This window comes from Chlorocebus sabaeus, chromosome 15, assembly GCF_047675955.1.
Source record: "Chlorocebus sabaeus isolate Y175 chromosome 15, mChlSab1.0.hap1, whole genome shotgun sequence".
NCBI lineage: Eukaryota > Metazoa > Chordata > Mammalia > Primates > Cercopithecidae > Chlorocebus > Chlorocebus sabaeus.
This window is the reverse complement of record NC_132918.1, coordinates 67,028,267-67,042,020: the sequence shown is the minus strand read 5'-3', so window position 1 is coordinate 67,042,020 and position 13,754 is coordinate 67,028,267. Positions and strand designations below refer to the sequence as shown.

The following is a 13,754-nucleotide window of genomic DNA, read 5'->3' as shown; positions in this document are numbered from 1 at the left end:
AGAAAGAAGGTAAGACAGTGGGGGGAAATACGGTTTTTCTTAATTTGGCTCCAGCTGATTTTATACCTGGGAGCAGGAGAGCTGATGGCTCTTGTGTATGGTTAATTAAATCCTGTGCTGATGGCTTCTGTTATAGGTACTAAGTCATCTAGCTTGTTAGCAGATCCTCTGTGGCCCCATAGGGTTGGATTTATCATTGGGGAATCATTTTCAGAATGTTAATTTTGTGCTCAGGTAACTGATTGAGGGCAAGATGATGTTCTGTGTGCAGTTGGCCAGAGAGTTTGTTGTGAAATTTGTAAAGCCAATTTATACGAGGAGACTCACTCTACTTTGTTTTTAAAAATGAGATGGCAGGCAAGTGGCACAAGCATGTCTCCTAGAATTCTTTACTGTTAGACAGAAAAATAGCCCATTGCATTTTGTTTTCCTAATGCTTGTTGGATTCTCACCAGCAGGTTTTTACAGTCTGTTGCTTGCCTCTCAGATTAGAATAATGCTGGCATATTTTAACAGTTTCCTAGGATTCAAACAGCCTTTAATTAACAGCAAATTGATGTTTTGGAATGTTACCAAAATATGGGAGACTGAACACTAAAGATGGGTTTCCATCCTTCCAGCTCGTGAGTGTGCTGGAGTCCTATAACAGGGGGCAAAGGTATGTGCTCTCTTGCAAAAGGCTGGCTACTTACTGGCATGCAAGGGGGATGTCTTTGTTGGCATAATATTCCCACTGCCTGCTCAACACTGGCCATCTAAATTCCACCTACTCATGACTGGGAGGAAGGAAGGGAGTTGTTGAATAATCAGAGCTGTAGGGGTGCTGAACAGTTCAGACATTGTAGCACTGGTTTTGCTGGTTTTTAATCCTCCAGTTGCTAGAGCAGTAAGGTACAGCTGCCTGAGTTTGAGGTTAAATTTCTTGTGTGTGCCAGGTTCATGTCATCCTGCTGCCAGAGTTTTGGATGTGGTAGCAAAGAGCAGTTCTGTAAAATAATCACTCAGACTTAATGCATATTGTGAGTGGTTTAGTTTTCAAAGAGGGATGGGCACATGATGAAGGGGTCTTCCCTTTGAATTCAGAGATCTTGGTTGCAAATTTGTGACTGACCCAATCTGGAGCTCTAGGCAGGAAAATAAAGACAGGTTGGGGCATTTGAAATGTTGATGTTACTTACATAACCAGATAGTTATAATCAAAGGAAAATGGAGCAGTTCAACTAGCTCGCTCTGCCTAATGGCAAATTTGCTCATTGGCCAGTTCCCAGTTGAGGTCAATAGAGTCCATGTCTTGTTTTTTCCAGTGACCCACAAAGCTGGCCTTTTTGTCTCAAAAGCAACTTTGGTGTTTTTTTCCATGGTGGTGTCCCTGATTGCTCCCTTTGCTCTGGTCTTCACAGGTGGTACATGCCAGAGTCCTGCTCTCCCGGCCCTTGTCCGTCCACCAGCCCCTCCTCTGCAACCATCGCTGGATATTAAACCATTTCTTCCTTTTCCTCTTGACACTGCAGCTGCAGTCAACCTGTTCCCCAATTTCAATGCGGTAAGTACCTGCCGAATTTGTCTTTGCCTGAGTGGAAGGTATTGGAAAACTTTAAAGGCCAGGGTTGATTTGGTCACTGCCTCCATTTTGCTATATTGTTCATTGCATGGTTTGTCTAGAAGCCATAATGAAGTTAGTTGTTTGCCTGGTTAGGAAAAATCCCCAGAACCAGGCTCCTTCCAGGAAAATGAAAAGAGATTCGATCCGATTGGGTTGATCATGACTTGATGTCTCCCCTCTGGTGTCTTCTGGGCAAGAGCAACAAATCTATAGCTTTGTAGGCATACATCCAAACTGAAACAATGTATTTATTAGAGAGAACATTAGAATTTCAGTAGGTATTTAAAAAATTAAAAATGTGTTTCTTCTATCTACTTTAATTTCCAAATCTGTTACGTTTTTCTAACTTAATAAATAGGACCTTGACAATGACAGCAGTGATTATGTTTCAGGTATACAGCACTTTCTTCCCGCCATTAACTTAAAACAACTCAGGGTTCTGGTAGCAAGAGTTTTAGTGTGTGTTATTGTTGCCCAAGTTAACTCTCATATTTCTTTGTTTCTTTGGGCTTTGTCAATAGCCTCTCAGCACAGGTTCAATTACTTTCTTACCTCTATTTTCACTTTTAATATGTCTTTTTGTAAGCTGGCAGATGCATCATTTTCATCATCATGTGTTTCTTTTTCTGCAATCAGAGTATTCTTAGGATGAAAATTGAAATAAGGGTTGAAAAGGTTAGAAACAAGTAAGTGACTTTTTTTTTTTTTTAATATTATCTATTCAGCCTTCAGATAACAACAGTGGTTGTTATAAGGCAAGTCTGAGCTTGTCAATGACAGGACATGTCAGTGCAACCAGAGCAGGAAGGATTAAGATGAGAGGTCACTAAATGTCCAGTGATCTAAATAATACAGCTTTCTCGTTGCAATATCTTGTCCCCATGATGGATTTAAAAATATATATATTTGGCTCACGATTAAATAATTCTTCAGGAGACAGCAGTGGGTCTTATTTTCTTTAACAGTACTTCATCACATGGACTTTGGACATGTCAGTGAGTCAGTACAGTTATATGCTAGTCTTTGCTAAAAGGCAAGGGAGAATCAAAATGACCCCTTTGCTTTTTGTAGGGAGAGGAATTTTCCAAACCTTGTTTTGAAATTGATATTTCATAAATAAAGCAACATAAAGATCACCTTTACAAAATACAGGTTTCTAATTCTAGGTGTTTCATTAGAGTAGAGGAAACCTGCTCAGCATCAAATTCCCTTATTCCTAAATGACTACACTGAAGTCCTCTGGGTTCTCTTTCCCTGATTTCTTGCCTGCTCTTCTGTTAAGTGGTTTCCTGGCACAGCCTTGTGTCCCAGACACCCAGGGGATGAACCATCAAGGTGCTTTTTCTGGCCTCTGAGACCACTTGGCATCCCATCCCACGTCAGCTTAAGAGCATTTTAGGTAAAATTCCTGGAAGGCCATAAAAGGCTGGATTTAAAACTTTTGATTTGCCTCTTGGGAAATACTAATAACAAAGTGATTAATTTGATTGACAATGAATATCATTTAACATAAAACAAAGATGAGTGATGTGTTGAGCTACATGACCCTGAGCAAATCTCTTTACCTTCTTTGCTGCTATTCCCTCATCTTTAAAACAAAAGGTGTGGACCTGATAGCCTCTTCATGGGGAGGTTATACCATTCAGAAATTTGTAGGTTTTTTTCGTGGGCAAAGGCAGCGTTATGTGGTGGTCAAGCTGAACTCTGTAGCTACACTGACTAAGTTCATATCTCAGAACTGCCTCTTACCATAGATATGACCTTGAATGGGTCACAAGACTCCCATGGGCCATCATGTCTTCATCCATATAATGGGACTAATAATATAATATGCCTCATAGGTCTGTGGTAAGTGTTGTGTGGGTTAAATCATTTAGAATGAGGCTTGGTGTATAACAAGCACTATCTGAGTGATAAGCAGCATGCTCATAAGTAGCTTGTAAACCCTTCTGATTCTGAATTGACAGTTCCTTGGCTAACTGATTGCAAAAGTTTGACTTGATTCTTTTTCCTCTATCATGGATTTTAACTTGTGTTGATGTTTATTCTACTTAAACCAAGAGGCCCTCTGTTGCTCCAACTATTGCTTTTTCCTTGGTTATTCCCTTCCAGTGCTGGTCAAGATATAGCCAGACAAGGATGAAGTCATTCTTTGCTTCCAACTGAAGTGAATTGTTGGAAAGCCCATAATAAGGTAGCTTTTGACTGAGAATTAGGGCCTAGAACATCTCCTTCGGTAACAGTCTGAGTTCTTGATTTTGTAGCAGATGTGAATCACAATCTAAAAATTCGGTATGTATAAAACATAATTTTTATGGCTATAAATTGACTTTATTTCTCATTCAAAAGAGCCCATTTCATCAGGCTGGAGAGAAATCCACTCTAATTTTGTTTCAGGATATGCTAAGGTTTTGGACTCTATAATTATCTAACAGGTTATAAGGCTTTGGTGGGAGACTTCCTCTGATCATCAAGTTATTTATCCACATAGGCATTCATGAGATGGTCAGCACCTGGCTAGCATGGCCCTTTAGGCACCTGCCTCTCAGCTTGTTCTGTGCCATGCTTAGACACACAAACTTTGCAAGTCTGTCAGCAGTCCCTCCTACCTAGATCCACAACACAGCTATCCCTTCTTTGATGATAAGTGATGAACTCTGCCACCCAACAACTTTTACCCATATGACCTTTATAAAGCAAAGTCCATGATGATCAGAGACTGTCTGCCTGGTGATCAGAGACTATATTCTTCCCCTGAGGATATGAATATGTACTCATCTCTCTATTTGGGATAGAGTTGGCAGAAACATAAAGGAAAAAATTTTTAATGTATGCTTATAAAATGTATAAAAATATAAGTGGATATCTCTGATTATTATCTTCCACAAGAGAATAAACCATGAGGTTTGGGTGTGAATCAGCAAGAATAATGAAACGTCTATAAAACTAAGCACAGTTAGGAGAGAAAGGAAACAGATGTAGAATCAGAACTGAGTTATGGGTATAAAAGAAGACATTCAATGAGACTATCAGGATCCCTTAGTCTCCTCAAAGACAACTTCTAAGGAATCACAACAGAAGCTATTCCCTAGAAATGTTTCCCTTGATGTTCTAGTAGCTTTCACACAAAAGAAAGCTTTCCTGGAATTCCTCACGTATTTCCCACCCTGCCCTTTAATCTCTTAAGACATTAGAGTTTCAGTGCTTAAAAATATTCTGATCCCAGTGATCCCGTTCTGAATTTATATTTCTTGAAACAGTCACGGGAGTAGATAGATGATGTTTAGGAAAGAAATATTAGAAAGGGGCTTGAGCTTAGTTCATTCAGACAACTGCTAGTTATTCAGCAATTATTCAGCTAATTGTCTGGCATCATTATGTGCCAGAAACAGTGATAACAGATTATGTTATGACCTCTGCCATGAAAACAATTCAGTTTGTAAAGGTGAAGTTGACAAATAAGGAAATTTTTGTTAATGAAGTATGTTTATACGGAAAGATGTACAGCATACAATGTTAGCTTGAGTATAGGAGTGAATGGCTATATGGTTGTCTTAGTGAGGGCTGGGTGAAAAAAATAGAAACTATTCTAGGCATTCAAACAGGAAATAATTTAATATAAGGATTTAGGTGCATACAAAACCTTTGGGAGTATTCGACAAACAGGTCAGAGAAGACTGTTGCTAGCTCTCGTTTTTTTCTGTTCACTTTCATGGAGTCATGCAGTTGCAGACACAGGACACTCAGTAATCCCAGTTATTTCCATCCAAATTCTGTGAAATACTTCTCTTTAGTGGCATCCAATACACATCTAATACACCTGTGGCCATGTAAGCCTCAGGCTTCCAGTCTTTGGGATGTAAAGCAGGGTGGCCCTGGTGCTGAGATGCTACTGATAGAATGGTAAGCACTATGCAGAATCAGAAAAGCTGAATGTCTCTGTAACTGTGGACAAAGGCTAAATCTATCAGAGCCCCAGTGTCCTGTACAATAAAATAAAGAAATAATTTTAAAACCCAGATGCTTAGGTTTGTTATCAGAGATATAGCTGGCTTTTAAAATGCTAGAGATTGAAGGAGAATGGCTTGGGCCAGACTTTGGGATGTCGTTCAGAATGGAAGGTAATCATGAAAAAATGGCCACATTTTATGACAGTTTTCTCTTGGGGTCTCACCATTTCCCTTTTATTCTTTATTTTTCTAACATTTTCTTCATATTCTAACTCATAGTTGTGACAATAATAAACTTTTAGAATGTCATTGAAAAAGTACTACTTTTGGAGAACGTGTTCATGAAGACTGACTGAGCATGATTCCATGCCCCCATTCCTATGGCTGTATATCTAGTTTGGTATAAAGATTAAATGAGGAAAACTGACTTTCTGTGCCTGCAGATGCCAGATACTCAGTAAATATTTAGTTATTCTGCCTTCTAGGAGATGCACAAGGAAGAGTGAGGAGGTCACATAGAAAGTAAAGGGGCAGAATAAAAGAGCAATAAAAGAGGATAACTATTTTGCTTTAGCTAGCTTTGGCTGATGGTTCTTTAACATTAAAAAAGGTAAATTAGCATAGAAAATTTGACACTGTGCTGCTCCTCTGTATAATACGATTTTATCATGAAAGCAAGGGGAAAGAACAAAGAGAAGGGAGGGGAAGAGGGAGATAAAGAGAGAAAGACAGAGAGAGAGAGAGAGAGAGAGAGAGAGAGAGAGAGAAAGAGAGATCAAGTCCTAGCAGCTGACTCCACTCTGGCTCTTCCTAGTTCTACAAAGGACCAACTGCTGGAAACTTGAGTATACTGTGAGGTTGGGTTTTGATCAACAAGTTGAGGAGTTTTATCCATTGGAGGACAGAAAAGTGAAATTTATATGATTTATAGCAGTGCTTCTCCTATGAAATCACAGGTAATCATGTTAAAAGTGGAGATTCTGAGTCAAAAGTTCTGAGGAGGGGCCTGAGATTTTGAACATATGTAGGCGGAGGGAGGGGAAGGCAGGAGAAAGATGAAATACATTGAACAATTTTTACACTCCCAAACAGTGGGGTTTTTAAAAATTTATTCAACAGATATTTATTGAATACCTACTATGTGCTAGGCCCTGAGGATTCAGTAGCGAAACCAGCAAACTAAGTTTCTACAATTACGGAACTTTCCTTCTGGTGTTTGTGTGGTGGGGTGTTGGGAAGAGGACAGATGGGGGAAATTTGAATTATCTATAGGTACAGCTGGATCTCAAGAATGATCCTTCTGTGGTTGTATTTTAGCTTCCAGAAATGCCATGAGCCTTCCTTGTATGACATTGTTCAGGACTCTGGTTACAGCAGCCATTTATTGAATGCTTACTACATGCCAGATATCACTTGCATTTCAACTGATTAAAGGCCAACATTTTTCTATGAAATTTTTAAAGTTTGTGTGTGTGTCATGATCTCAAAAATGTTGCTGAGGAAAATACATAAATATGTATTTCATGGCCGGGCACGGTGGCTCACGCCTGTAATCCCAGCACTTTGGGAAGCTGAGGCGGGCGGATCACGAGGTCAGGAGTTTGAGACCAGACTGGCCAACATGGTGAGACCCCGTTTCTACTAAAAATACAAAAATTAGCTGGGCTTGGTGGCCCATGCTTGTAATCCCAGCTACTCAGGAGGCTAAGACAGGAGAATCACTTGAGCCCAGGAGGCTGAGGTTGCAGTGAGCCGAGATCGCGCCATTGCACTCCAGCCTGGGCAACAACAGTCAGACTCCGTCTCAAAAAAAAAAAGTATTTCATTTATTAATTCATTCAATGATTTCTTCCTTTTACAAACTTTTGAGTCCTACTCAATGATTCTGTATATTGAAAAATGTGACTACTTAAAATAACTGCATTTAAAAGCACCTGTTAAAAACATAACATTAACAAATATAATGAAGAGTATGAGGAGGGAGAAGAGGTAATTTTTTACTGATTCACTTACTGGGCATTTATTAAGCACTGATAATGTGTCTGACTATAGTAGACACTAGAATTACGATGGCAACAATAACAACACTGAGAAAGATTAAAGGAGAAGAAGCAGGACAGTGAGGAGGAGGAGAAAAAGAAGAGGGAGGAGGAAAAGCAGGAGGAAGAATAGTTGTTTTACCTATGAAGTTGACATAGTTGATTAGTACTCCTTTAAACATTCTCTTCTATCAGATACCAGAAAAACATCTAGATGTTAACAGATTAAACTAAACAGTGTACTCTACGCAGGCAGGTACTCTCTAGAGTTTGCTTCATTTGTTGAAAATGAGGTGTAGTAGTTAAATCATTCTATAAAGAACTATAATTAAATGCTTAAAGTTCTTTAAAAGTAAATGCTACCTGAGTTCAAAGGAAGGAAAGGTAACTTGGAGGTGGCCAAGGAAAGCTCTATGGTAAATGTTAAGGTTTGCTTTGGAATCTGAGATAAATACCATATGTATATTTTTTATTAAGGTAACCATAGTATAGAACATGAAACATAGCAAAGACTCAACACAAATGTTTTGAATGAATGAATACAGTGGAATAGATAGATATATAGGTAGATAGGTAATACATATAGATAAATAAAAAGACAGGAAAAACACATAACAGATAATTGATAGAAGAGAAACAGCCATAACATTTGTATCATAAGTAGTGTAATTGATGGAAGTGTGCCAATACGAAAGAAAAATTCTAAGCACTCACTGTTTTATGCGTTAGATAACTGACATCTAACAGAAATTATTAATTTAATCACTTATTAGGAAAGAAAAGCAAGCATAAACTCGAGTCATCTCCTTCATTTGCATCTGTAATTTTAAGTTGGCTTATGTGTTTGTTTACTGTGGTTAATAATAGGAGAGTGATGTAAAAATCCCAGTGGTTGCCCAAAGAATGCACTTAAAAATCAATTCTTTATTCATCAACTGTTTTGTGAGTCCATAAGGGCTGTCATAGTGACAAAATATTGGTGAGGCATTTTAGGACCCCAAGACAGCATTAAGTGTGCTTAACATATAGAGATTATTCTAGAACGTTAGCTTAAATGTACACTTAAAATATTACAGATAAAAATACAGAACCCAAGACAGAAAATTTCAATTTCATGTTTCTATTATCTTTGGATATATACTCTTCAGGATCTTTGTTTCCTTCATCTTTAAAATGGAATTGGCAAACTTCGTCTTCTTTCCTCTAAAAAATGATTCTTGAATAGTGCTCTCTTCTCTGGCTCGTATTTTATTACCTGCTCCAGCTATGGAAATGCCGTCTATCTTTCAGCCAGTGATAAAAACAGTGGTAAGGCACACTGCCATTTGGTTTGTTCAATGATATATTAATTAAATTCGGTTTACACATTAGTAACTGTTCTTACTAAGTTTATACCACTGCTGCTGTCACTAAAATAGGTGAGCAGCAAGGATGAAATTTTGAGTAAGAAAAAGCCTGTCTTTCTTAGACACAAGTGGTAGGTAAGTGGAAACTTTTCAGGTGAAAAATGCCATCGTAAATACAGTATTGATTGCTAACTTCCTTGTCCTTTGAAGACAGATGTAGCAGGTTGCTCTCCTGTTCATTAACTGTGTCATTTTTGTATAACAGAAGCTTCTTAAGAAACATCTGCTTATGAAGTCTTCTTTCATTATATGTTTCACACTGAAGCAGATATCTAAGCATGTTTGCTGAGTCCTGTAGTTTTCTGCAAAATGGAAAGTTTGTCAAAGTCAGATGTACTTACTATAGTGACCTCGAAGCACAAAATGACTTCAATATACACTATTCAGACTTAGAAACCAAAGGTTAAACAAATGCATAATGCATGACTATTTTTCTTATTTAATCCTTGTTTACTCTTTGAATAGGTAGCACATTCTCCTGTGATTCAAAATGTAAAGAGAACGAAACAATTTCCTGACTGCTCTTCCCCTGCAACTTAGTTCTCTCTTAAGTGGCAAGCAAGGTGGTAAATGACTTTTGTATCTATCCTTCCAAAGATATTTGATTTATGCATATATTAGTTGTTCTTCTCATTAAATATCGAGGCATAATACACATTACACACACACACACACACACACACATCTATATATTTATATATAGATATTCTTTATGTAGTCAGCCTAATCATAATGAGATGAGGCTTTGCAAGTAATATATTTGACCTGTTTCCTACTGTGACTTCCTTACTAACTGGGATTTTGGGTAAATAAAAGGACCAGAATAAGAAAATATGGAAGCTTACAGCTTATTTTGTGATCCAGTAGCTCTTTTGGAGACCTCTACTCCACACTTGGACATAGACATGTCAAAATGAAAGAACATTTTAGAGTTAATTTGTTTCTTCAACATGCTTATTTTATAGGTAAGCCTAGACTTATTGAGTGATGTCCAGTTTCATGGCTAGCAAGTGGCAAAACTAAGAGAAAACTGGGACTCCTGACTTCTACTGCTCGTGGAGATGCTCAACATTGAATAATAGCATTATAGGTTGAATTGTGTCCCTCAAATTTTCATATGTTGAAGTCATTAGTCCTAGTGAATTAGAATGTTATCTTAACTGGAAAAAGGGTCATTGAAGATGTAATTAGTTCAGATTAGGTCATTACAGTGGGCCCTAATTCATTCTGACTGGTGTCCTTATAAAAAGGGAAAATTTGCATGTAAAACTTGTATTGAAGGAAAATAAAGTGAAGAGATTCAGGGAGACTGCCATCTACAACCAAGAAGAGAGACATGGAACAGATCCTTCCCTAACAATCTTCAGAAGAAACCAACCCTGCTGACACCTTGATCTTGGATTTCCAGCCTCCAGAGCTGCGAGACAATAAATGTGTGTTGTTGAAACCACCCAGTTTGGCCGGGCGCGGTGGCTCACGCCTGTAATCCCAGCACTTTGGGAGGCCGAGGCGGGCGGATCACAAGGTTAGGAGATCGAGACCATGGTGAAACCCCGTCTCTACCAAAAATAGAAAAAATTAGCCGGGCGCAGTGGCGGGCGCCTGTAGTCCCAGCTCCTCGGGAGGCTGAGGCAGGAGAATGGCGTGAACCCGGGAGGCGGAGCTTGCAGTGAGCCGAGATTGCGCCACTGCACTCCAACCTGGGCGACAGAGCGAGACTCCGTCTCAAAAAAAAAAAAAAAAAAAAAAAAGAAACCACCCAGTCTATGGTATTATGATGACAACCCTAACAGAAAAAGGATATTTAGAGCCATCTGATCTGCCTACCCACACTTGCTAGAATCTCTTCTGCAATATTCCTGACAACTGGTAATCTAGCTTCCTACCTGACTATATCCAGTGCAAGTAGATAAGCCTACATGTGGGGTGAGAGACTACTTCGTGGCTCATCTACATACAGTTGTAAGAAAGTTCTCGATTTGGAGCTAATTTAGCCACCCCTACCCTGTAACTCTTATGAACCAAAGAAGTAAACACATGACATGCTGCCTTTTTTAACAGGAAAAAAAAATGTATTGATCATCAACTGACAAAGACTGCAGGGAAAACATTTTTGTACCCGTTATTTTTAAAATCAAATTTCATAAGAGACTTGCATATTACAGGTTATTATCTAAAAGATATAGATAAGGAAACTGAACTGAGAGAGAAAATTATTTTCCCCAAATCATACAAATGGTAAATAACTGACTCATGGCTAGAGTTCAGATTCCTTGATCCAAGTCCAGCACAATTTGTTTTCAATATAGCTAGATTGCCTCTTGTCTGCAAATGATTGTAATTTTTTAAATCAGTTATATGAGCCTTGGTATACTTTAATAGCTAATTAACTAATTATTTGGTACACCTCAAGGGACTTCACTGAGAAAGCAAAGTATTTCCTGAACAAGAGTCTGGCTGTGATTGAATGACTATAAAAAAGAGTGTCTAGGACATCAGTGGACAGTAAAGATGCTGTCTAATGTCACCGACACATATATTTATGCTGTATATGGCAATTGTTGTCAGGGGAATAAATAACTTTAAATGGTAATAAATTTAAACATACATTGCTATCTCAGTAACAGTTTCGGCTTTTTAAAACTCAATATTCTTTTGTACTATAGGACATACATAAGAAAAAGCAACAACACTAAACTTTGAATCTAGAAGATTTGAGTTCTATGTTTAATACTTTATCCACAGCCTAAGGCAAAAATATGGAGTCTGCATTTTCTCATCTGTGAAACTAGAATAATCATATTGACTTTCTAGGAGTGAGTAAAGGTGTTGAAGGTTAGGAGAAACACAGAAATTGCAGGCATTGAGGAAACCTATTGAACCGGAGTCTCTCCTGTTGAAACCTTAATAAGCATTTTTTTTTTTTTTTTACTTCCCCAAGGTGATGTCTTTGCCCTTTAAGTGTTGAGAGTCACTGTGTTCTACCTATGGCCAAAATTAGTGGGAAAATCCATTTTCACAGCTAAGTACAGATGAAAGAATAACTTTCTCAGACTATCACTTGAGTAAAGTTGCCTCTTCCACATCTCCCTCCTGCCAACACAAACGTAAAGAACAATTACTCTTAATCAAAGGAATGAGAACTTTTTGCCAGGAAGTATATTTGTTTCATGACTCAGTACTTCTCTAAGTGTGGTACACAGACCCATACTGATCTGAGAACTGTTTATGGGTGATAAGTATGGAAATTGAGAGTGAGCATTTAGAGGTGTTTATAGCAACTTAACAGAGCAGTGTACATCTGTGAAAACCAATCAAGAATTATGGCTATATTTTGTAAGTCTATTTCATTTTATTTTTTCCTGATAACTCATTTTTATTTTATTTTATAAAAGTATTGGTCTGTGACTGATGGGGGTAGTGCTGGTCCTTTAGCAAAGATTGTTGAGAAGCACTGCTCTGTTATAGGTTTAGGATTTCATGGTTCCATCTACCTGTAGAAAAGGAAGGGGAGTTTGAAGCAGTTATTTAAGTAATTCATGTAACATATGGTTGAGAGCCACAAGTACATTGTTACTCAAATTTCTTTAGCTCTGTGTAATTTCTCTTATCCCGAAGAGGTGTGCCAATGTCAGGTGGTTCTCTCTGAAGCTCCTAAATCAAGACAGTAGTAGAGTAAAAGTAAGATAACTTGCATTTTGCCTTTCTTTGAAGCATAACCTCTTATTCCACATTTTATCTAGAGTTTGGGCAAATATTAAAATGATAAAATTAGTGGTTAATTCTCGAACTTCTTTCCCTGAACATTCTAAAATGAAATTTATTTCAAGGACCTGTCAAAGAATGTTAAGGGACTAAAATAAAAAATAGATATTTTAAGTGACTATATATAGGGATAAGAAACTTTATTTTTTAATTTCTATATTCAAGTTATTTTTTTAATGGAAGGTAAGAAAAATGACAGTCCAGTTGTACAATAGATTGGGGCATTTTAAAGCAGTTTCTTCAAAGAAATCACATAGAAAAATAATCAGTTTTATCAAAACATCTTTATGCTTTTTAGAACATCTGTGCATAGGTACCATGTTAATGTTTCTGTGACTTTCACCACATACTATGTCGCAAAGCAACAGTTTTTGCCTTCCTAAAACCTGTGATATAAAAGAGATAGCCAGTGTTTCCGGCCACTTTCTAACATATATAGAATTTATGTACTCAGATAGATGGAGCTTTTGGAGCTCTATAAAGAAAATGCCCCTTTTTCCAGATAATCCTACTTGTGTTTTTTAGGTAAAAAAAAAATCATTAAATACATATTTGATTTTTAGAATCACCTTAATTAGTTATGCTACCTATGAGGAACTATTGACAGAATCTGGTTTTAAGAGCCTTGTTTGGAATGAGGCAGATAAATAACTATTTTGAGCTTCAAGTTTGTTTTTAATTTTACTTACCTAAAATCATAGTGAAAATTTTATAATTTTGGAGAGAAAAAACATACATATATTGTGTGTATATATACCTTTGTATATGTATACATATGTTTATGCATGCATGTATGCAAGCTTCTTACTGTGGTTCATGGTTTAAAATACTGAGTGCAGGTATGTAGAAAACCTCTTACATATATGTATAAGGAGACTTGGTTCAAAAATGTTCATTTTTGTTTTTAGTAGCAAAAAAAGAACAATATAAATATTAGTGAGAAATTGATATACTTCATTTATACATATATAGACACATATATACACTATAT

The 13,754-nt window shown here is 37.4% G+C and overlaps 1 protein-coding gene across 1 annotated transcript in view; it reads left to right on the top strand.

Annotated features, from left to right (window-relative positions):
* Nucleotides 1-13,754, top strand: part of ZNF385D (zinc finger protein 385D) — a 342,912-nt gene that overhangs the window by 84,030 nt on the left and 245,128 nt on the right. The window contains exon 2 of the mRNA XM_008009275.3: nucleotides 1,401-1,543. Within this exon, the coding sequence (XP_008007466.2) occupies nucleotides 1,401-1,543 (143 nt within the window). The remainder of the gene's footprint in view (nucleotides 1-1,400; nucleotides 1,544-13,754) is intronic.